General features: G+C 40.7%; 2 protein-coding genes across 4 annotated transcripts in view; one reads left to right on the top strand and one right to left on the bottom strand.

Moving 5' to 3' along the window:
- Positions 1–6,292, top strand: part of igfbp2b (insulin-like growth factor binding protein 2b) — a 15,479-nt gene extending 9,187 nt beyond the window's left edge. For 2 of the 3 annotated variants that reach the window (XM_053234305.1, XM_053234306.1), the window contains exons 2-5: positions 1–58; positions 2,457–2,597; positions 3,681–3,828; positions 3,911–6,292. The exon at positions 1–58 is cut by the window's left edge. In XM_053234305.1, the coding sequence (XP_053090280.1) occupies positions 1–58; positions 2,457–2,597; positions 3,681–3,828; positions 3,911–3,942 (379 nt within the window). In that variant the 3' untranslated portion in view covers positions 3,943–6,292. The remainder of the gene's footprint in view (positions 59–2,456; positions 2,598–3,680; positions 3,829–3,910) is intronic. The other variant, XM_026912689.3, reaches the window with a different exon arrangement.
- A 3,769-nt stretch (positions 6,293–10,061) lies between these two features.
- Positions 10,062–21,280, bottom strand: igfbp5b (insulin-like growth factor binding protein 5b). Its single transcript, XM_026912477.3, has 4 exons — positions 20,470–21,280; positions 13,156–13,373; positions 12,939–13,058; positions 10,062–12,766 (listed from the first exon to the last, which is right to left on the bottom strand). The coding sequence occupies exons 1-4, from the start codon at positions 20,804–20,806 to the stop codon at positions 12,632–12,634; spliced, it is 810 nt and encodes a 269-aa protein (XP_026768278.1). The 5' UTR covers positions 20,807–21,280; the 3' UTR covers positions 10,062–12,631.
- Positions 21,281–25,326: the final 4,046 nt, after the last annotated feature.

Raw genomic sequence — 25,326 nt, forward strand, 5'->3', positions numbered from 1 at the left:
GCAGAAGACCAGGATGATGAACCGTGTGGATGAGCCCAAAAACCCTCGTCCCAGAATGGTAAGATTCTGTGAGGGTTGATGTGCACAGCACTGCTCATGACCTCTTACACTACTCAGATCCCAGTTATCCAGCCTTACAGGGGCATGGCCACAGGAGGGGTACAGGATGCCAGCTGTGATCTTTTGAGAGACTAGAGAGTGAATTATGAGAGCTGTATTATTACAAAGCAATTCATGCAGGCTTACTGAATTATAAAGTGATCAAAAGGATAAGGCCAGAGTACAAGTGGCAGAAATGAGGTTTCTCCACATGGTGGCTGGACTTACTCTCCATGATAGGATGAGGCACTTGAAAATCTGGGAGAAACTCAGAATAGAGGTGCTGCTCCAGTTGATCAACATCAAGTGTCTTAGTAAGGTATTGGGCCAATACAATTCACCAGAACAGCTTCAAAGCACTTTGGCATAGATCGTACAAGTCTCTGGATCTGTACTGGAAGGATGAACACCATTCTTCCTAAAGATATTTCTGCAGTCGATGTTTTGATGGTGCTAGTAGAGAGCTCTATATAACATATCACTCCAAAATCTCCCATAGGTGTTCAATTAGTTTGAGGTCTGGTGACATTTTCTTTTAATTTATCACCCATCCATATATACCATGTTGTGGGAATTTTGACCAAATCTCTTAGGAAATATAGAGCAACTATAAAACCAATACAGTACTGCCATTATGTAGCCAATCATTATGTATTCTGCAAATGAAACCTTGTCCTATATGTACCTAGGTGTCTGTGCCACCATTTACTCTTGCCCCCACCTTTGCGACCTTACATCTAATAACCTGGACACACCACTGGATGCTAGTGGCACAGACTCAGTGGAGCAATTCATGCAAAACCCCCACACTGATCTTGGCATTGTGTTTAGTACAGCAGTGCCATCTTCTGGTTATCATACTAACATACATCACAACACACCTGCAAGTTTAATAGTCGGATAAATAATATATATGGTTATGTGATGCATTGTACTGGATGCTTTGTTTGTGTGACGAATACGAATACATTTCAAAATACATTGAACATTAAAGAGGTTAACAGATGAGCACTGGACAATTCAAGTGCAGTTAGGGCAGCTGTGTGTGCTCTTTAGATGGCTAAGATGGCAGAACTGGGTTGTTCTCTATAAAATGTTTAGTAGAAGCCTTCATCATTACTCACTGACTGGTGACAGCAGACAGTGACAAATGCATTGCTGCGCGAGAACAAACGCTTGGCATCTTTGATGAATTTATATGAGCTATCCCTTATCACGTTGGTATTTCTGCAACTTACCCTTATCACATTTGGCCATCGCATATATCTACAGCAAGTTAATTAACTTTTCTTGGAAATGTACCATGTCCTACCTGGATCTTCTAAGTCTCCAGCCAGCTGACCGCTGCTGCATGACTTCATCCTAAAACAACATTCCAAATCTACCACTACTATTCTCTGGCCGTAGCCAGGTTGTTTCAGCAATTTCATGCAAAAGCTTTATTTGTGTTTTTCAAATGGTTATTTGGCCAAGAAGACCCTATGTTCTCCCACTGTTTTGTTTTTTAGAGATACGACACAGTTCAGCACATTGGAAAATTGTTCCTGGAAAGTTATTATTATTATTATTATTATTATTGTTATTATTATTATTATTATATTACAATGAATCATTCCACATAAATGAGGTCTGGAGCTGCCAATTCTACACTCACAAATTAGAACAGCCACTGCAGCCATTATGAGATTTTTCAGACCTGAAAAAAAAAGAAAGAAAGAAAAAATATGCTATACTTACCCAAATTTTCCCCTTCATTTAACTCTGTATATGATGACTGTTAGACAAGAACTGTTCAAGCAAAAAGACATGCAATGGGAGCATTAGAGGACAACAGCAGAGACAATAGTATTACTGGTGTAAATGTACAAGAGAGAAACCAGGGATTCCAGAAACCTGGAGCTGGCTTTAGCATGAAGGAAAGATTGAGAAATTGCTCATGTTCATCCAGCACCCATCTCCAACAAACAGCAGAAACTCTATGAATATGTCAGATTGATATGTTGAGAGCCAAGACCTGAGTACACCAAGTGCTCATCTGCAGAACTATTCATCCAAATGATATGGATAAGATCCCTGGCAGAGCTCACTTTCGGTACCCTCTTATCCTGGGCCAAGCAACAAGCAGCCAGAATAAGAGACAGAGACAGAGAGAGAGAGAGAGAGAGAGAAGTTAGAAAGTAATAGAGAGGCACCTTTCCTTGTGGTGGAAGAGAGAGAAAAAGAGTGAAAGTGTAGCCTAGGAAAAAAAAGTTAGTGAGAGATGAATATCCTCTATGTTTCATGAAGCTGCTGAACTGGTTCTTATCTTGCTTTCTTTCTTGTCTGCTGTGTATGTGTGTGTGTTTCTGGCTGAACAGAGTCAGTGTCAGCAGGAGCTGGATAAGGTGCTGGAAGAGATCGCTAAAATGACCTTCCATGACAACAAGGGACACCTGGAGAACCTGTATGAGCTAACATTTCCCAACTGTGATAGTAACGGACAATATAATATAAAACAGGTATGTCATAACATGAACTTATTACTGGGATATATTCCTGACCTAGCTGGTGGAGTTTCATTATTTTACCCATGTTACACAAGGAGTCATCCAATACGGAACTTTATATAAGTCATCAAACAGAGCTTTTAAGTAAAAGCTTGTGCAGGTTGCATGGTAAACATTTAGCTTTAAACTTTCCATTTATTCATTTTGCATTTGAGACAGGATGCAGTCCAAGCAAAAATCTTTGGTCATGATATCTGGGTTCCACAGAACATTGCATTTAAATTTATTCAAAGTGACTTGAAACAGGATATGTTCCAAGCATGCAGCTGAGCAGTTAAGAGTTGAGGTCCTTGCTCTAGGGCCCAATAGTTGTTCAGTTGCTCTTCTGGGACATTAAGCAACAAGAAATAAAATCAAGTGAAGGCATCCCCAAGGCTGTCAATGCTTTATCCAGTCAGGACAGAAAAGGCATGCACGATTATCAACACAACATCTTGCAATCAAACATGAAGCAATGTATAACCTCTCATCCACACTGGTTGCATAGTCTGCTCTAAAATGAACTGGAATAACATGGGGATTAGAATAATCGGAAAAACAGTTCTGAAAAAAAAAAGCTTCCAAACTTTCGGAAGTAATAGTGTTCTCTCAAAGCAGTTACAAAGTCTAAGCTGCAAGTTACAAGGTCATAAACATGTTTGCTTACTGACTGTCTCCAGCCTGTGGGAAGTTAGACGCTTATGTTTTGCGGCTGTACACTTTTTTTTACCTCTCCATCTCTTGCATGTCCTTGACTTAGACCCACTTATTTTTAGAGCCAAAACAATGATATGTGCAATCTTTCTTAGCACAGTGACACATAACATAACACGATAGAGGTAAATCAAGGCCAGCTTCGCCTGGTACAAATAAAATGGTTGGCTTGTTTTGATGCGAAAGCTCAGTTTTCCCAGGGCTCGAAAAACTTTACCTCTCCACCCTAAATTGTTCTGTAAAACATCTTGTTCCTTTTATAATTAATGTAACTGTCAGGGCTTTGTTCTTTCTCACTGAAGGAAAAAATTGGAAAGTCTGTTTTCTTGCATGTTTTTTCAGGGTCCCTGTTTAAGCTGTGTCCCATTCAATTATGACCTCATTTTGGGAGTGCTCAGTGGGGGGTCAGAGATCCGTGCTGTGACCAATGAGGCGGGTACTGTCGTTGCCGGGGTTTGGCTCCACCCTCCACGTCTCTCTTCTGATCACTGTACTGAGCACTTCATTAACCCTGGAAACACCACCCTTGCCCTTCCCTTTCCTCTTACTCTTCCTGTCTCTTTGTGTTCCAGTGCCACATGTCCACCCACGGGCAAAGGGGTGAATGCTGGTGCGTGAACCCCCACACTGGTATCCAGATTCCCTCCTCCATCAGAGTGCGGGGTGACCCCAACTGCAGCCAGTACTACAGCGGGCCCGAGCTCAAGTCCACTACCAGCCTGTACAAATAGATGTGGATAAGTGGAGCGACAGAACAACGAGAGACAAAGCTAGAGAGACAAGTGTGCAAGCATATATTCCTGTGTGTCTGTATGTGGAAATATTTCAGACCCATTATGATTTGCATTTTAATCTTATAAAATAACAGAATAGAAAGCACCACATTCAGACAAAAGTGAACTACATATATGCTAAATTTAATGACAATAGACTGGTGTTGTGTACTCTTATTATAGCCTGTACTTTAACACAGTAAGTCTAAACTGGCTCTTCTCATCCTGTGACTATCTTTTAGTGTAGCTGCAGTACAAATCCCAGTATGTAACAGTTCGTGCAGCTTCCTCTATTTGGTCCCATTCCCAACTTCCTTTTAGAGCCAGGCTAACATAAGCTACAACCACTCCTGTGCTGCTGCTTTTCTAACACTAAACATGCACCAAAGTAGGAATGCTAATGTATAATTTTGAGCAGTGTCCTGCAAACAATGTACTTTATTTGCATGGATTTGTTTTCTATGTTTGTCCCTCCTTTTTGTGGTTGTTCCATGTGCACGGACACCATCAGTGCTGTTTACTTGTATTCAAAACCGCCTCCTCTCTTTGACTCACCCTACCGAACCATGTGGAGCTACATTCTCTATACTGGCCTTGTCTAGTGTCTGCGGGGTGTCCACGGGGTTACTCAGTGCACAGTTGTGTGTGTATATGTGTGTGTAGCGGAGTGTAGCCAATGTTGGCAGCTGATAGACTTCTCCCCCTATTCTCTCCATCCAGTCATATGGGGGAAAATACGGGTGGAGCAGTAGGTTTGGAGCAAAAGTGGTTACTAATGATGTGCTGACAGAGGTCAAGATTAGGACACAAAGCTGACACTGACAAATGCAATATTAAGTGGGTTAAGTACCTATAAATAAACACAGGTTTGCAAATATATGCCTGCAATGCAGATGGGCTGTACTTTACTTTTCATTATTTCACATTTCCCATGGCTGGGGGGTGAGTGAAGGGCCCGTTTGACATTTGGAAGATTTAGTGGTTGGTTTAGGGGGGTCTCGAGATGTGTGAAAGGATGCCAATTGGTGCACAGGTTGAGGGGGGCTGCTAAGCTTGCCGTGTCAGGAGCTTTCCCACCTGGTGTGATTCGTTTAGTGTAAATGTTGCACTCTAGGGCAATGATTGTCCTTGAAAGCTATAGTTACATTTTATTCGGTCTGTGAAGTATGATCATTCTTGTCTGTCTGTCTTTCCATCTTTGTCTCTCTTGTTCTCCCTTTCCCTTTCTCTCTCTCTGAGTGTAGCATTGGACAGATTAAATAGACAAGATCCATAAATAGCAGCTGAGATTAAGCTGATCGATTGTAAACAAATGGTGCGTAGGCCCAAGAGCGCGTCTAAAAACTGTTCTACTCTGTTTGGAGACTTCTGTGAGCTTTGCCTCTCAGATAACATATTAACCTTCAATAGCTCACATGGTATTGCCATGTCCAGCTCGCCTTTAAAATTAGCTTTCATAGATTTTCTTTTTTTAGAGTGTATTATGGTGCTACAGCCTGGCTCTCCTAAACCCTGCTCCCCCATGTGGGGTTTTGGGGCCAGCACATAGGCTGCTGAGACTCTGGCTATGAGTTTTCCATTTGGGCTGGCTTCCAAAATAGATTACTGCCTCCCCTCTGGTGGTACAGTAAATTTTATGGTAGTTTGAGTCTGACCTAGTTTGAAAACAAAGCAAAACCAATTCCTGTGGTTTTTTGAGCATATTGATTTGCCAGAGCTGTGCTGAAGGAGTGAAAGAATTTGGTTGTGTGTGCAGAGGGGGTTGCTGTGCCATGCCTGTAGCCAGTGGACAGAAGGAAGTGGTGTTTGCCATCTGCTGCAGTGTAAAAATGTCAGAGCTGCGTGCTGTTTGGACGGCCTCGGACAGGCGACAGGAAGAATTTCTTAAGCAAATCCTACACAGCACACAATGTACTAGCCTCGCACACTTTCACTTTTTACATTTTTCTTGTTGTTGTTGCATTGCATGCCACCGAGTATCGGTAGGCACACCAGCATCAGATAGTAAAGTTTACTGGTGACCACTAACGCAGCATGCTTCTTATATCTTTTCTCATTGGAATTAAAGTGCCTGCTTGCAATTCAAAAAGGGATTGTGAAAGCCATAAATGCATGCCAACCAACAAAGATATTTTTAAAGGCCTGTAATAAATGACAATATGATTAAACATGTTACTTTCAGCTCTCTTGTTGTGTTTCTTTCATTAAATTTTATGTATAAAAAAAGGACGCAACAGACTAAAAGTGAGTTGTTTATTTTGTTTGAGCTCTTCCATAGAGACAGCACTCATTGTGGTTGAACTGTACATTGTATGAGTTGGGTTGGCTGCCATGATATTGGCACAGAACTACCCCAAGGGATTTTTTTTTTCCTTAAAAAGAAGAGATCTGCAAGACGAAAACAATCCTTGAAAACAATCAAGAAGAAAACACTGGCTTCTTTTGTATTCCTTTTGTTTACTCCCAGGATCCATGGCGGGTCCAAAGTTACATTCCTCACTCTTATAACTCAGTAACGTTCCTGGTAGTTTTATTGAAGTTACTGAATAGTTCATAGTAGTTACTGAATACTATGCCTTAACAGAAATAAAGGAATAATAACCTGGGACTTTATGGGGTTAAAAAGTCTATGTACTACTATCTCGTCTTCTACTACTACTACTACTACTACTACTACTACTACCACCACCACCACCACTACTACTACTACTACTACCACTATTAATAATAATAATAACATTGCTCTCTCATAGCTCCAGGGTCCCTGGTCTGATCCTGAGCTTGGGTTACTGTCTGTGTGGAGTTTTACATATTCTCCCAGTGTTCATGTGGCTTGCTTCTGGGTTCTCTGGTTTCCTCCCAGTGTCCAAAAATATGCAGGTAGGTCGACTGGATACACTAAATTGCCCTTAGGCATGAATGAGTGTGTGAATGTGTGTGCGTTTGTGTGCTTGGTGCCCTGTGATGGACGGGCATCTCTCCCTGGGTGAATTCTCCTGCCTTGCACCCAGTGTTACTTAGATAGGCTTTGTATCCACCATGACCCTGACTGGGGTGACATGGTTACTGAAGATGAATGAATGAATTAATAATAGTAATCACAATAATTATTATAATACCTTGGTTGTATAAAGCAGTGGTTCTCAAATGCTTTGTAGACAGGCCCCCTTCCAGGGTAAAACAATTTCCAAGGACTCTTTTTCAACTATCTTTGACAACAGCACAGATTTTATTTTTAGAACAACAGGGAAAATATTTACCATGATTTTTATTTATTCAAGCCATTAGAGCTTTTTAATTCCTGAACCTTGCACTCATCTAGATGCAGATTTGAAACAGTGTTTCATATTCATATCACTTCCTAGTTTTAAGTTTAAAACTGCAGTTAAAGTTAACATTATTTACTGTATACTTTTTTTTTTTTTTGAGTCTAAGATTAATCCCTATCCTTTCAAGTGACCAGTCAATTAGGCTTACAGCTATAATAATTAAATAAAACCATAACAACATTCACACTACGTGATACTAATCTTCACCACCGGCATGTGATTTTAGGGACCCACTGGATATACATCACAGGCCCCTGGGGGGCCCCAGACCACCTTTTGAGAAGATAGTACATAAAATATGGTAATTTTTTTATTATGATTTCATGCAATTTGTCCATTAAACTGTGTGTGTTAGCCACAAATACCTGTGATAATCATTCTTTAAGGTATGGCTTAAAATGGCACATGCAGTCATCCATAGCTATTGGCCTAATTAAGTAATAAAAGGGGCACAGATGCTTTGAAGTCTAATGTGCAGTTGTTAGATTCTTTGAAGGCAACCGTAATTGTCATGTTCACTGACTCACAAATCAAATCCCCTGCACATGTTTTGCTGAATCTGCTTCCTTGATCTGACTCTTTGAAAGAATACTAGCCCATCTTAGCACACGCGGGTGAGTCACATCTGGATACCTACTTACCGGTTATGCTTTCCACTTATGCCAGGAAGTATGGCTGTTGAATTACAGTAAAAAAAAAAAAAAAAACTAGTAGTCACAAAACAGAAACAGGCTTTACCCTCAGCATTGTAGTCACTACCTTCAGTGTTTATGTTTAGCAAACGTTTCTGTTTAGTAAATGTTAGCTTGAGATTTGTCCCTCATTGCCACCACTGAATTTAACAGCTATGGCTCACGCTGAAGCCATGTGGCGTGACTTTATGCTAACTTGCTCTGACACTTGCCCTGTAATAAAAGCTGGTATTTCTGCAATATCACCCTGCAGAAGCTCCCTGTGATGTTGGATACCTCCATAATTTGAATGCCGAGTTTTTTCATTGTGTTGGTCTGTTTCCCCCTTGAAGTTGAGGCTCATATTAAATGACTTCCTAGTTCCTGTGTAGCCTTTTTTGACACTGTTGGAAACCAGGTGACTAGCCTTGGGGCAGGCCTTTAATGTAAAGTCTGCATTCAAAATAAACCTATAATCTCTAACGTTTCGTCTCTCAACGATAAACAAATCTATCAACAATAACTCGTATTGTTTATACAACAAAGCATAGATCTTGTGTTAAAATGATTGATATGTAAGGACTCCTTTGTATGCTAAGGCATACTGCCATGCACATTCATATCTTATTTGCATATTATAAATTAAGACTCATGTATGGTGAATATATAATTTATGTTCCATTTTGAGCAAACGGATGTCAGTTTTCAATAATAAGAAGAACAAGTAGAACACAAAAGTTTAAATGAATACATAACTTTATTTAAATAAATGCTTTGTCATAACAAAAAAAGACAAAGGTTAAAAGAGTACATAAATTACAAGTTGAATAAATATTACAGTGATATTTACTTTCTTAATAATTTGAGTTTTTTTTTTTCTTTTTATCAGTTTTATTAAGAGTTCCAAATGCTGAACATTTTCACGGTCCTCCTGCCACAAATGGGTGTTTTTTTTTTTTTCTTTTCAAAATGCCATGTTAGGCCACATGTCAATGTGATCAATCATCAAGTCTTTTCTCATCCACAAAAAAGAAAAACGACAAGAAGAAGAAACTGTTAGTGATTCAGAAAGAAATCTGTAATACTACTGTATCATGAGTCGTGAATATTGTATTTATCTAACCATTTTGAAGATTCGGAATCTGGTGAAGGCTCCAAGCAACATCGCAATGGCTTGTATTGGCTTGACATGATTGTTCTTCTTTCTAAACACTTTGCGTATTATTAAAGAACTTCAGTAAATGAGAGACATGTTTTCTCTCAATGATGAGATCCAGTCTAACATGGTGATTCAGGATGAAATGACAAATTTGTTTTAGAGTATTGTCTTTGGTTGATGAGAGAACACCATTTTTGGCTGTATCACTTCCATGCACATGATTCAATTATGAACCACATCTAAGCTATGAGCAAACATTTCTTACAGCCTTAGATGTCAGTTCCAAGACCAGAAGAGCAGTCACTGATTTACCACTGGCTGCTTGTACCTGCCTCACAGATTCCGAGACCCCCAAAGCCTAGCCTGCTAACGGTATCTACTGAGATGTGTGCTGTGGTGTGTGTTCTTGTTCTGCCCCACTTGACGGGGTAGTGAGGCCCATAGCGTGATCATGGCCTGGGGCTCTCACCTTCTCTCCCTCTCCCTGGGTGCCACTGAGGCACATAGTCCGGTAGCTGTAAGAGTAGATGAGTAGAGAATGGACTGAGATCAATAGCTGTGCATTTTGATGTTTTAATTTTTCCCCCACCAGATGAAGAGGTGGTTGTCAGGCTTGGGCCACTAAAGCCCCTGTCAAAAGTCCTCAGGCAGGGTTTGTGTCTGAGGCCTGTTCCTGCTTCTCCTACACCTGATCTGAGATGTGCTTTGGAGTCAGCACTGCTAGGAGGAAGCTGTCATATGGCGAAAGAAATATTGTAAATACATAAGTGCAAGCTGCTTTTTTTAAAACAAAAAAAAAAAAAAAAAAGAAAAGAAAAAAGCGGGAGGGGGCTCTGAGCACGAATCAGGACCTGGATAATGCTGGCAAATGCTCTGGCCTCCTCCTCAGGGGCCATTTGTGCAATAATAGTGAACAACATCTCCTCAATATCTCATTTAAAACACCTGCGAAGGTCTGTTTATAACCTTCACCCTGACAAACTCTCTCTCTCTTTTCTCTCTCCACACATTGAGAGCCTCTCATCGCTCATTTTTCCATTTAGACATGCCATTGGGACTTTCTGTTGACCTGTGGTTCTTTGTCTTTTTTTTTTGATAATGGTGTAGCTATCAATAGCAGAGAGAAGCAGCACTAGAGGCAAGCTTAGTGGAGTAGCGTCTCATCTATCTCATTGTGTCGAGCATTACTGGCCCCCTCCCAGCCATGAAACTATGATCACATGAGCTCTGTAACAAGATCTGAGCGGAACCACTGTGGCAGGGAATGGCTTTTCTTGCTGGTTTTTCTACTAAAGAATCACCAGCCTGTGCTGGCCATGAAGGCCTCTGTGTATCCCTGTTCATATGTAGCTTGACTGAAAACGAATTGAACTACTATCTCAAGCATTTACATACACTTGCAGTCTCAAAATTCAGCTTATTCATTGAGATTAAAAAAAAAAAACAATCAATGAGAGACATAGGTGTACCCACTAGCTTCCCTTTCACAGCCAGTGATTTTACAAGGTTTTAAAATAGTCGTGGCATGACAGAAATATCTTTGACATATAAATCTGAAAGCGACCGAGGACCCTCGTCATTACATAATGGTTAACCGATTTTATCCCCTTGGCTACTGTGTAACGTTCACGTCACTATTCAAATGTATTTGTATGTAGAAAGGCACTAAATCACACACACAGACTCACATAAAACTCTCAATGCACTGAATGACAATGGTAGTTAAATGTGCCTTCTTTTTCAAATGACACCCTTTAAAAAGCAAAAGGTGCAGTTATGTCATGCTGTAGATAGAATTTCGAGAGTAATTGTGTGGCTTGGAAAAAAATAAGTTGGGGGTGGGATGGTTGGGGTGGACTGGGGAAGACCTTCATTCACATGACCAAGGTCCCAAAATGACTGGGTGGCTGTAACAATGAAAACAGACTACAACAAAGATTGTAACAATGAAAACATGCTAAAATGCACAACTTGTTTTCCAAGCAGCAATTCCTGATAATGGTTCCTCAGAAAACATTCATCAATCTACAGTTAACGGTGATATACTACGCCAAGGTGTCACTCATTTCAGTGAAAGCACTTGGTCTAGGAAATGGCTCATAAGCGGATAAGTTGATACTTCACTGAAGGCAAAAAATAAAAGAAGACTATTCCAAAAACTTGTCACAGGCTAAAAAAGAAGCCACCACTCTCAAAGGTGAATGTCCATCAAAGTCAAGTTACTTCAAGCCCAAATTTTGGGAAAGTTAGTGTCAGGCCATTGAGATCTCTCTCAGACCATAACACCAAATGTCCAACTTTGGATACTGATACTTGTGCTGTAAAATGTGTGCCAGATGATTTTGGGTGTGGATGTTTCTTTTTGCGCTTCTAACAAGGAATCTGTGAAGACGTTGGACATGACAGGACCTCAGGCCACAGCCAGCACATCAGCTATCCATTCACCTGGATCAGTCTGCACGCCAGCGTCAGGTTACATAGGCACAGTTGGCATTTTAGGCAAGCTACACAGTCACAGAGTCACTGAGACAGGTATGTCAAACATGGGTTCAATTCCTACTCCATCATTCTCCCAAAGAGTGGGCCAGTGAGAGAATGCTAACAACTAGCAATGAGCCTACTCTATAACTGCTCTCAGGGGGCATGGAGGTTTTGCCACACACTCATGTGGTGGAAAACAAACAAAAATGGGACATTCTTTTATTAAAAAAAAAAAGGTGCCCACCATGTTTCTCTTTCATGCAACTGCACGTACATTCACACATGCAAAGACATACATACGTATTCACACACACATACACTGAACTTGGTGAAGTTACACATTTCCAAGGTTTTCCCAATAAGTGCTCTGACAGGACCAAATAGTCATATAGAGTGAGCTGTATCAGCACATCCCTATGACATGATTTTTTTTGGAAAACAAAAAAAAACAAAACATTTTATAGTTCTTCCAATAATAAGAGTTTGAGCTATCTCCTCTGACACCTCAACCTCAAAGATGTAAAAGACCAAGATAGCGCTGGTAATAATTAACACACCATATGCTCTTTTTTGCTGTATGTTAACAAGTATGGTGCTCAAACCCCAGCCTCTATAAAAATATATAATTGAATGTATATATTTTTAAAAATCTTTTGCTGGGACTCAGCTCGTAACACAGCAGAGGCCCTCTGATTAACTGGGTACCCCAAGTTAGAGATGAGCGCTCAGTCAAAAAAAGTTTATCATTTGTTTTTGTTCAAATTTGTTTGTGTTTTGTTTCTTCTTTTCAGATCAAAATCGTAGAGTGACTGGCGGGTGGACAGGTGGGAAGGAAAGAAGGAGGCGAGCCTCGGCTTAGGTGATCATGGCGCATCCCTCCTCACTCGTTGTTGTTGCCAGGCTCCATGTCTTTGCATTGGATGTTCCCTCCACTGTAGTCGGTCCCTGGCAACTGCACTCCATATTTGTCCACGCACCAGCATATTCCCCGTTTCCGACCGCGTGAGGGCTTACACTACATGTGGGTTGGATGGGAGGGAGACATTGAAAGAATCGTTAAATGACTATCACTAAAAAATACCAGACACTACTTTAATTGAATATTCTTTTAAGTTAATATTCTATTCATCTGTAAGTTGACATAACTTGTGTGTGAACATGAGAACCATAAAAGACTAAATCCACACCTGCTTGCGTTTGAAGAAGCCCTTCCTGTCACAGTTGGGCAGATAAAGAGAGAGAGCCACAATGCGGGAGGTGTCTTTCAGCCCCTTTATGATCCCATCCAGCTTTCTTCTACATGGACCCTTTGTAATTCAGCACAACACACATGTAACAACAATCAGTTAGTCATTAGCAATCAGTGATGTTCTTCCCATTTTCCATTCCCTCACTGTAACTTACAAATTCAGTTTCGTGCTTGTCGACTGGGAGTGCTGAGTAGTCCAGCGAACCCATGGACCTCAGCTTCTCCTGCTGCTTCTTCTTGTCCTTGCGCATGGCAGCCTGCTTCTTGCTGTTGATTAGGTCTTGCTTAGGGTAAATGGGCACTTTGGCTTGGGGCAGCTGCTCCTCCGTTGTGTCAGTCTTTATTGTCTCGTCATGCTCTTTAGACTCACGATCTACAGAGAACACAATGATCAACAAATTATGAGCTTAATTTCTCACAACCAACACTTTTAGCAAACCTGCATGCCTTGACTCAGAGGAATGAAATTTGACAAAAAAGTCATGAGACCAGCTTACTATTTCACAGTCTGACTGGTGTCTTAAAATAAACCTGAAACCAACTGCTTTCCCGCCAAATGTTTCCTTTGCATTTGTTTACAGAGGTCGAAAGGGATCAGCAGGTGATGACAAGCCCTGCTCCCGCCCATACAAATCCCTAAACTCCTACCCAAACCTGAGCAAGGCGCCTGAAATGGAGTTTTACTCTCACTGGGACTTCACTTCATTGTTACATAAACAGCCAAATCACCAGTGTGGCCAAATAGCATTAAATCTTCATTAAAGGTTGCTTTATGAGAATCACAAATCAAGGCAAGCATTTGGCAGAACATGCAAATGAGACTGAGATTAACTACAAAAGGCCAATAATAATAATCCAGTTTACTTTCTTAGTGTACCATGTATTTTAGAGTTGAATTTGCAAGACATTTTCCATTTATTTGATAACAAATTTCAGCCACAACTATAGCACTTTTAGTTGAAGAAGGAAACTTTCCAAAGGCTTGGTAGACATTTAAACTATACTTAGATACTTTAAAGTCTCAGCAGCCACAATGACCATGTGATGTGAACATGATGTGTGGTGTGAACTGCTCAGAGAACAACAACATTCTGAAGGGAGGTTTACTTAATAATGTCTACAGCAACGCTGCAGCTAATGTTGTTGAGGAATAACAGGCCAAAAACACTTTATGAAAACAAATCTTTTACTACAAAGAACGTTCAAAAAACAAACCTAACCAAGGCATAATTTCCCCAACAGGTTTTACAGTAGAGTAAGTATATAAATAATCCCTGAACCCAGCAGATTTAGGGATTAGTATGAACATGTGGCTATATTTATCCAGTTAAAATATAACAGAAGGTGCTTCAGGTCAAATGTTGGAATGGGAATTTGTCAAGTATTGTTAAGGAGACAGCCGTGTGATAGCATACCACTTTCAGCACCATTAGTCAGTTTTGGGAAGGGGGTAGGCGGGGTTAATATGGTTTAGTTTCTCTTATATAATGTCTGGTTTACAGTGACACCCTGTATAAGAGAGGGGTGTTCCAAGCAGACTGGTGTTGAAAGAGTTTGTCTGACACTGCAGCCATGGATAGGGACATGGGGGAAGGGTGATTACTGGAACCAGGTTGCTGGCTTCTGAAGTTGCTATCAGAGCAGTGGTTGACTCTTTGAAATTAATCTTGCAACTCATGACTTGGCAGACTAAATTCTGCACTGAAATGTTCCCTGTAGCCAGGCTTCATGACAGGCCAGCAGGCTTGCTGAATCGCATCTATCACAGTCAACCTCATACTTAGAAGGTCTTTTAGAGTTATAAAAATGACTGATGACTGATGTTTATGATACTTTTCCGCATTTGGCTTTGCGTGCCAGCAAGGAGCACATTACCAGGTATGTTTGGTTTAAAAATCAACAATGGACAGAGCGCTAACCTTTTTTGCTACCAGTGCATGTTGTTTTCTTTTCTTTCTCTCTTCAGTGTGTGGGCAAAACAAACATTTTCCATGCTCAGTGTACATAGTTGGCAAAGGAGCCCCAAGTCTATAACAACAGTACAATAATAATCATTATTTATATAGCACTTTTCATTTAAGTTAAAAATTTCATACAAAAAGACTTGAATGTGGAAACAAGGTACAGTATTTACGATAATGCGCATATTAAAATTACAATGAATCGTGAAAACCTGCCTTAACTGAGCAAATTGCTTGAAATGGGCTACACTGTCTGTGTTTAACATCTGAGCCCTGGCCAAGACACTGGAGCATGGCCAAGCCAGACATGTCACATGCAGCCTCTCTATTCAAATGAGCTTTGGAATGAATGGCAAAGTGGTATTGGTGACTCTGTGCTTAGCCTTGCAAAGTTTTCATTAAGGCGAGAGGACCTGACCATGAAAACAAGGTGCATCTGATAGGTGTCTGTTTAAATATTAACATGTGCATGGGGCAATTATACTTCATCAATATCCAAAGTTTCTTGCTGTCTGATGACTTATAATTAAATAATCCCTCTACATTTTTTCTCATATTTGACAAATAATTGTGGATTTGCTAACTGTAATAATTGCTGTGTTGACTGTGTGATACAAAGTTAATTTTTGCTTTTAATCCCCCTCCTGCTCTTTGCAATAAACGGTTATAACCTCATATCACAATTTTGTCATTGTAGTCTACAAAGGCAAGTTGTCCACAAGTGTGCAATTTTTAAGCAGTGCGTGCTAGTGGCCTAGTCTATCACTCTACATTCATTGCTTTGTTCAAGTCATTGGCCAGCCATGACATCCTAAGCCAGATTCCGCTGCTCAATATTTAAAAGCTGGCCCAAATTCACAGCATGATTGTACAACTGAAACAGAGCAGCAAGCAGACAAAGGGCCGAAGAAGGCCAGAGAGAAACTGCTCTCTACAGGCAAATGTACAACAAAAATGACACTGTAATGGGTGAAAAGATGCATATAACACTGGACTGGCATGGATCTGTAGCATATTTAGTGAAATAAATAATAACAAAGAAAAATTTGACATCAACCTACACTATAGCTACTCTAGTCCTATTAGTTAAGAGCAAGCCTAAACCATGTAACCTGCTAATATTATTCAGCCCATGAAACGACAAATATAATGCAATACATGTAGCCTAAATGGTACCTGTTCGCCAGAAAGTGTTTTTCACAGCATCATAATTGATGTCTGATGTTAATGCTAGTATATTTCTTTATCCAAATGACAGAGTAGCCATGGTATACCTTTTTCCCCTTATTATATTTCTCTGAATCTGTCAGTGTAGCCACAGTATCAGCTTCTTCATACAGACAAATGGTCTGAGGAGCCAAGCTCACCAAACATTTGAGTTTGGGTTTTGTTTAAAAAACCCAAGCTGTTTTGTTTCAAAGGACAATTGTTGGGTGCAAAAGTTATAATTTTGGCCTATGTTGCAACTCCCCTATGTGTATCAACCTACGCTATTGTCAAGAAACTAACCATCTTTTGTTTCCCTTCCTTGGAGGAAGTGACACCAATGTGAGCATCCTCTAACCCATGACAGGATGTTTCAACAGGTTGACACCTGAACCACATGCTGTTCCTGTCAATTCTATTGCTTTCTACTTGGACTTTATGTTCCTGTGAATTATAATAATCTGTCATAAGTGATAGAAGGGAAGCAGAGCAAACTTTCAATTGTTTTGAACAGCCACACAGGCTCCCACTTAAAGCCCAATATGTGAATGTCACAAACCAACAATCGCTTGATCCTCAGGAGTAGGAGCTGAGTTCCTGCACAGCTGTTACCCACTAGCCTTCCCAGTGTTGCTGACAAATGTGGACTGCACAAATTGCTGTTAAACTTTATTAGGAGAAAACGTTCAAGCTTGCCAAATAGGATCTCCTTTTGTATACTCTGAGTGTGAGAAGGTGAATGGCTGTCTGAGACATGTGTTGGAGCCTGACTTTTTTTTGTAGAACTATGCAATGAAATATAGCAATGAAAACCAATCTAATGATGGAAAACTAGGTGCTGCTTTCAGTGCGACTTGTATGCACAAGGCTCCTGCCAGTGACACAGTATGTACCGATTAGTGCTGCCGTACAAGTAACTGCCTTCTTTCTGTTGCCTCATGATTGCAGTTAAAATATGGACAACCTCCAGGAATTACATAATGCACCCATAAATAAGTAGCACAAAACCAAACTGCATCCAAATGTCAGCTTCTGACATTTTTTTTTTTTTTGCCTCGGGTGAAGGTCCATTTCTTAAGACTGTGTTGTCAGTGCACAACATGCTTGTTCATGTGCAGCTCAAGCTTTTAAAATTTGAGCCATCTTTAATTATTGTTTGTGAACTCTGACAGAGAAGTCTGCTGAAATATAACACGAAGGTCCTTCATGAGGATCAGAGGACAAGTAGCAAGCTACTATTTAGTCATATTTGATGGCAAGTGTGAAGCTTCTGATGTGCCAAAGCTCTGTGTTGCCTGCTGGAATGTCCAACAAACTGTGTTCAAAATCCTCAATCACTATGAAGTAGGGGTTCAAGCTTGGCGAAAGTAACAAAGGTCAGGAACATAGGCACCAGTAGCTAAAGCACTCCCAATATTTCAGGATAAAATCCATTGCATAGTTATTTAAACATACTGCATATGCTAAATGTCTTGCTTTGTTAAGAACATCAACTGCTGAAGTATAATACCCACAGTATTACCTGTGCTTTAGACACAGTTGCAGTCTTCTGTACTGCCCATTTACACCATCAGTGATGTGACCTGGTGATTTCAAGGCTGTGTCGCAAACAGTCTGTATTAGTATACTGATTAGTAGTGTTAAATTGTATGCCTTCTATGCTAACAGGTAACCTAGGGCAGGCTACAGTTTTCATATTCTATATAGCTTGCTCATATGTGGTTTGTTTTGACTGCAAATAGACGGCAGCAATTATGAAGAGCAAACATTGTTTTAGGCTAATTTAGACACTAGCAGACATTGGTTCACTGCACAAATGCCTTTACTTTTCAAAGCCAGGATTTTTAATCTTAGCAGGAATACAACTGATTTATGGTCAAACACAGGGCAAGACATCGCGAATCATGCCAAGAAGGAATAGACATTTGCTCTAATCATTTAGAGATAACTTTAGATAACTAATCATTTAGCAATATCGTTTTCATACTTGGCTTGAGATAGCGTTTTTATTATATGGCATCACAAATTTTAGGCTGTTATGAGCACCCCCCCATAAATTTCATAATTTGGCACATATGGTGAAGAGCCATGACGGTTATGGTTAGATTTAACAATTAAGCTTAACCTGCCTGGCCTATGATGAACAAAAATTTACATTTATACAGAACAATAAACCAAAGTCTTTACATAGACTGTACACCAGCTTCTGTCTTTAGGTATTTATCATCCATAGAGCTGGATTTATCATCCATAGAGACTCATTATATCATGCACGATAAGATGCTCCAGCATGCCCATAATGAGGAAATAGTTTGCTGTTTTCTTTCTTCTTGGTGACCTTGAAGTGAAATTATTGCTTTAGAAGAATGAAAATTGGGTAACTAGGAGACAGAGGCTCCTAATCCTGGTGTGGTCAAGAATGCTTGACCTCTCCATTAATGTCGGTTCTGCCCATCTGGTAAAAACGGGCTGAAACCAAACACTACAGTAGACAAGAAGCACCCATCTAAATCCATCCAGTGCTTTTATAGCTCTTTAGACAGTGGCTCCAAATGTGTTTTGCTGAATCACTGTGGCATGACCAAGCGCCCAATGCAATCACACATTGGGGAAGAGCTGCTCCTGTTACAACGCTGTTCCACACACACTCAGGTCAAGCCCCTGACACAGTCAGGCTTTTGATGTGTCTGTGTGTGAACATGTGCGTGGGTGTGCATGTGTGTAACCTACAAAGCCATAACCATAGATTACAACCATATTTCTGTTTCCCATTTTGCAAGAAATTGTGAGCTATCCTTCCCTTTTACAAACAATGCCTGAAGAACAGAGCAAATTCCATTCACATGCTGTCCCATGGATTTATGTGGCCTCAGGGAGCAGTGGGGTGGGGGCGGTATAACAATAAAACCAACAAGTGGAAATAAACCCATATTAACACAGGCTCAATACATCATGCTCAATAATTCATATATTCATATAACATGTATAGAATGAAGATTGGTGGAAGATATTAAGTGTGAAAAAGCATGTGGAAGCTTTCAGCTGCATTGGGCACGCATGCCCAAACCATGGCTGTCTGCCTCCCTTCAGATTTAATCTTTAAACAGTAATCTGACTCTCTGCACCACCCCCAGATGTAAACCTAAATTCAGACTAACCAAGATCTACTGCCCCATAAATCTCCCCCCACAGTCTTCACTGTCTTCAGCTGCAGGTAATTAAATAATGAACAAATGCCAAAGAATAAGCTTTAGTGCATAATACTTTGTGTCTTGCAAGTAAACTAAATATTCCATCAACAGAGCAACTATGAAAGTACACCATTCCCATTCTAGGAAAGAGACACACATTGCAACTGGTCTTGCATGGGATGGTTCAACAAAATCTCTTGCACAATTTAGTATTTTCTCCTCATCTCTAACACACTTGACTCACCAAATCATGTCATTATCAAGCAAACTGTGTGTTAATTTGGGGGTGTTAGATCAGGGAAATCACTGACAGGTGCAGGTCAGGGACAGTGCAGGACATGGCTTCCGGACTGGGCTATTATATCAACACTGCTTCGTGTATGTTGACCATGCAGCAGAGTGCCAAAGCAATGCATTTGTCAACTGTTTGGATAGGTTCAGGGTATCTAGGTGAAGCTTAAGGAACACATTTGCATTCTATTAGCATACAGGAATGCAAGTGGGGATGTGGATTGGAAGTGGGAGTGAGTGGCAGTGCATTCAAAGTTCTTCAGTGTCATTTCTTTTAACATTAATGACTGGTCCCCCAAATCAATAATAACTACATAATATCTGATTCTGATTGATTTACAGTATCCCTGACAGCAAAGCAGTAATCATTAAATTGGGTAATCACAACCCAATGCCCAGATATTGCTGTGGAATGATCATCAATCACAAGTCAGCCTTGATGAGACCAGATGGAGCTTTCATTCCACTTTCTTGTACTGGTTGCATTTGAGCCATCTACAATCCTTAAAACCTTAAATACTCATAACTGGACCACTCTTGACTGATTATTATGCACTTTTAAATAACTGGTACTTACGCGTCTAAAGTCAACCATATTTGGTTTGGAATGTTCTGCTATCAAAGTAAGTGATGCTACACGTTAATGTGTATGACCCGTTTTGGTGATCTGTGCACAGCTTGGTAACATTTTTTGATGCAAGTGATCTCTGATGCTTCCAGCTACCATTATTAACACCCCCTGCCTATTAATATGACTCCTAAACCCGCTATTAAGAACTCATCACGCTCAGGCTGGAGCGCTAAGCGACCCAGCACTTACCCACAGGCGGATGCGACGCCTTGTAGCCCTTCTCGTTGGTGCACAGCCCTCTGCCGTGCAGCAGTGCGTGTAGTGGCTTCTCCTCTCCGTCGCGCGGCAGGCAGCGGAGTCCGTGCGCACACGTGCTGGTGTAGACGCCGCACGGCTGATTCTCGGCGAGCGCGCAGGTGAGGCAGCAGCCGCAGCCGGGCTCCTTCACCAGCTGACAGCCTTTGGGCTCGGGAGGGCACATGGACAGCGCCTTCTGGTCGCACGGCTCGCAGGGCACATATGAGCCCGAGCACTGGGGCACAGCCGACAGAAACGGCACCATCACGAATAAGAAGTTGAGGAGCATTTTGTAAGGGATTATTTATTGGTATTCTTCCAATATGATCAGAACCTCCGAACAATTCGTAATTACGCTCTCCGACGCACCTTTGCTTCAGGTCATCGGATTTTAGAGTCAAATTAGAAACTTTGTAAGAAAAAAGTCCGCATCCAAAGTCACAAAGAAAGGTCAATAAATGTTGCGCCTTAAAAGCATCCGCAGATCTGCTTGCACAACGTTAGAGCAGACTATCTATTCTGATCATTCCCCGTTTTTAATGATAGCACCAGTAAGGTCCAGCGTGTGCGCAAGCCTCTCCGGCGCTCCAGAACCCGCAGCCGTTTTTCCTTCTGCGGCTGCGCTCTTGATCTCTTCCCCGCGTCTGCACAAGTTTTGGCGAGCACACTGAGCGAGTGCGGGCCGCCCTGCCTTTTTAAAAACGGCCGAAACCGAGCGGCGCTGGAGGGAGGCGCACTTGCCACATCTTGGCAACAAGCCACCGTGTTTTATTCCCTCCCTCTCTCCCTCCCCAGCAACAGAATCCCGTCTTTCACGCTGATGGCTAAAGTGATACCAAGTTTGCAGGGTTTCGAAACGCAACGAGACCTGACGCCCTAATAAATGACGAAGCCGAGTTTTTTCTTTTTTTTTTCTTTTTTTTTTTTTTGAGAAATATAGCATCAACATGCACGTGTCTTGGCTAATCTTCACATACAATGCTAAATAACTAATCCAAAAGCCAGTAATATTGATGATGATGGTGATCTGTGTGAAGCAGTGCAAATTCGTTGAAGGTGCGCAAAAGTGGACATGGCACAGCAGGGGGGAATAAAAGCTGAATTGCTTTTGTGTGGCTGCAGATTGCGTGAGGCTGCCATCCCTGAATGATAAAATTCCTTCACTGCTAGTGTGGAAGATGATGAGCACTGACAATTAAAAGCAGTTCTGGACACGGAAAAGTGCCAGAAATATAAACATAGATTTATTAACATAGATTAGATATAGGTTTATTTCTTATTTATAATTTCTCTCACTGAGAATCTATTAGAGTGGTTTATTATTAATTCAAAAGAGCTGGAAGTATAATTGTGTTGCAGCCTACCAAAAAAAAAACAAAAAAAAAAAACAAAAAAAAAAGCTAAACCTAAAAAACATCCAAGCTCTGCATGTGCTCTTGCAGCTGTACTGATTCGGAAGTCTATCCTCTTTCCATGCTCCTCATTTACCTTACAGACTGTTCAGTGATGGCTTTTACATGTGGAGCTTATGAGAAGGTCAAGTGTGTTGTCTTCCTCAGTGCTGTCTTTCAGCAAGCCTGTATTCCTGAGTCAAAAACACTTCTGCATTTAACATCTTTATTTCCCAAGTAGCTTCCTAAATACCTCTCATGCTGGGTTTTCCCATTCTCCCACTGGCTTTGCCAGTCTATAGTTAAGGCGGATGCTTATTCACTGCATAAGTGTTTTGGGTAGTTTGCCGGATGCCCAGTAGAAGGAGCTGTTAGCAATGATTAGAGCTGTTGGTGGCGCGTCCTACAATCGGTGAAGCTTTCCATGCTACAAAAGCAAAAGTGGGCCTAAGAATGTATTCCACACTTCATAGAAATAGGACCACTATGTCACTTATTCAATGTCATAGTCAATAATTTTTTTCAAAACACTGCAAAAGAATATAGTAACAAAACAAGTACTACGTATATTAGAGAAAATTAATGCTAATAGTTGTTAGATCTGCATCACATCTGCTGTCTTGAAGTTTGACCCAGATGCTACAATTTTCTGACTGTGAACATTACTAAAACACTGAAGTGAGATAATCTGTAATGATCTATATGATACTGACAGTTTGATTATGTATGATTTTTTATGCTAGGCATTTTCTCTGCTTTTTTTTCTTCCTCCTGAGCCATTTGTGAGCTACAGTTCTGAATTTGAACATGGACTCCCTTTAGGTCATACGAGGTGTCAAATTGCCCTGGTCTGCTTCCCAGTTCTTTAACTTGGAAAGAAAATTAGCTCAGAGGATACAGGTTACAGAAGTCATTGGAAACATGTTGGAAATGTAATCCACTTGCTAATGAGGAGGAAAACGGTCACAATTACCGGCCTAGATTCACAGCTAGACCAACACTGTGTGTATGTTTGTGCTGATGCCTTCGAAGATACTAATGTTCTTTTATACATGAGCCTAATGGTTTGACACAAAAGCTCATTGCCACATGTCAGTAAACCTTAAGGCCATTATTTTGGAGACTTACCTGCCTCATCTACTTTTACAGTTTTAAATGACCAAAACTATATAATGCACTTTCAGGATAATAGATTTTCTTTTAGACAAAACATTTTATACTCTGAGAGAATATTTTTTTTCCACTGTAAAACCATAGCGCTAGTGAATAATCTTGCAGAAAATATCCTTTGGGTTTTTAGAGTCTTCTGACCACAAGCTAAATTCAATATAATATGTACACTGATCAGCCATAACATTAAAACCACTGACAGGTGACGTGAATAACATTGATTATCTTGTTACAGTGGCACCTGAGGCAGCAAGTGAACAGTGAGTTCTTGAAGTTGATGTGTTGGAAGCTGGAAAAATGAGCAAGTGTAAGGATCTGAGGGCCAAATTGTAATGGCTAGATGACTGGGTTAGAGCATCTCCAAATGGCAAGTCTTGTGGGGTGTTCCAGGTATCCAGTTGTTAGTACCTATCAAAAGTGGTCCAAGGAAGGTCAACTGGTGACCCAGCAACAGGGTCATGGTCACCGAAGGCTCAATGATGTGTGTGGGGAGTAAAGGCTAGCCTGTCTGTTCTGATCCCACAGAAGAGCTACTGTAGAACTAATTGCTGAGAAAGTTAATGCTGGCTATGATAGAAAGATGTCAGAACACACAGTGCATTGCAGCTTCCTGCGTATGGGGCCGCGTAGCTGCAGACCAGTCAGACTGCCCATGCTGAACCCTGTCCACTGCTGAAAGCACTTACAATGGCCATGTGAGCAGCAGAACTGGACCATGGAGCATGGACACCTACACTATATTAGGCAGGTGGTTTTAATTTTATGGGTGATCTGTGTATGTATGTATTATTATTCAGTGAAATGCAATGCTTTAACTTAATTTCCTGTGTGTAAGGAGACCTTTCAAACACAGCTTAATTAGAAACAACTTTACACAATGTAACTTTGCAAATAGTGTTGAGATAGGCGCCACTGATGTCAGTCATTTTGATTACTTGTGTCTCAGGAATATTTACTCTACTTGAAAATGTTATTTTCATGCTCTTTAACTTTTGTACACAGTCACCCACATTGATGACTTCGTCCTGCCAGCTCACATACACAAGAACAGGCAAAGGAAGAGCCAAAAACACTAGATGTCAGCAAATGAAGTGTCCATCAGACTGTTAGTGAATACGTATATCACTTCGTGTTTTATTCCCCCAAGTCTAAACTTTAAAATCTCCCTGCTGTTTGCAACAGGATGCTTATTGAAAGAATTTCTGGATGCTCTATCACCTCAGCTGCAGTACAGTTACATGGATCTACCCTTTAAGTATACAGGTAATAAAGTTATAATTTCACATATACGCACACTCAGGATGCATAATATAATATAATAATCTGCAAACATGTGTTGTGTCTTTGTGTATTTTTGGTCAAATAAGGAAACCCAAGGAGACTAGAAGTGATTGTTGTTGATTGAATTTCATTACAATCCATATTAGAACTTGCAGTTGCAGAATTGATCTCAGTAATCCAAGTTTCAAGGCTAAAACATCTGCTTTGGTTCTCTTTGCAGTCTAAAACATAGTAAGACACAAAAAAGTGAGAACGGAGAGGGAGACATACAGTAAGTAACCTCAACCCTTCATTTTGGATACTGGTTAAGAGCAAGCAGTTGGCAATATCCATGAATTATGTTGCCACTAGTGGCCTATGGCAGCCTGTTTGCAGAAAGTTCTGGGCACAGCTAGCGTGTTAAGCCCCAAGAGCAGGAGGTGGTGCTGGGTTTCAGGGATCCCTGTTGCCTAACTCATCCAGGCCCATCTCCTGGGATTAAACAGTCTGGCTGTTGAATGAAACTCTGCAGCTGCCAAGGACTTTACAGTCACACTGCTCATTCTTCTTTCAAATCCTCTCCCCTTCTTTCTTATCCCTTTGTCCACCTTTGTCCTTCTCTATCAGCCCAGCTTGACCATATAGGTATCTGCAAATGCATCTTAGATGCAATGCATCTTAAATATTTTCATGTTTCTCATTTACTCCAATCATCAATAGAGATGTCTATGCTTTGGCCAAATGAATAATCTCTGATTGTTTAAAACTTGAGATGAACCATCACATCACATTAGCAAGCATAACATGAATCACCATTGTATATTCTATCCTGACAAGACTTATGTTCTATCCTGACAAGAATACAGTGACTAATAGTCCACTATGCTTTGGGAAGTGTTTGTGAAGTTTCAATTCTAACAGAAGAACTGGAAATAAAATAAGCTTTCCAAATAAGATTGCAATACCCAGCTGTATTCTGCACCTATAA

This window comes from Pangasianodon hypophthalmus, chromosome 5 (genome assembly GCF_027358585.1).
Source record: "Pangasianodon hypophthalmus isolate fPanHyp1 chromosome 5, fPanHyp1.pri, whole genome shotgun sequence".
NCBI lineage: Eukaryota > Metazoa > Chordata > Actinopteri > Siluriformes > Pangasiidae > Pangasianodon > Pangasianodon hypophthalmus.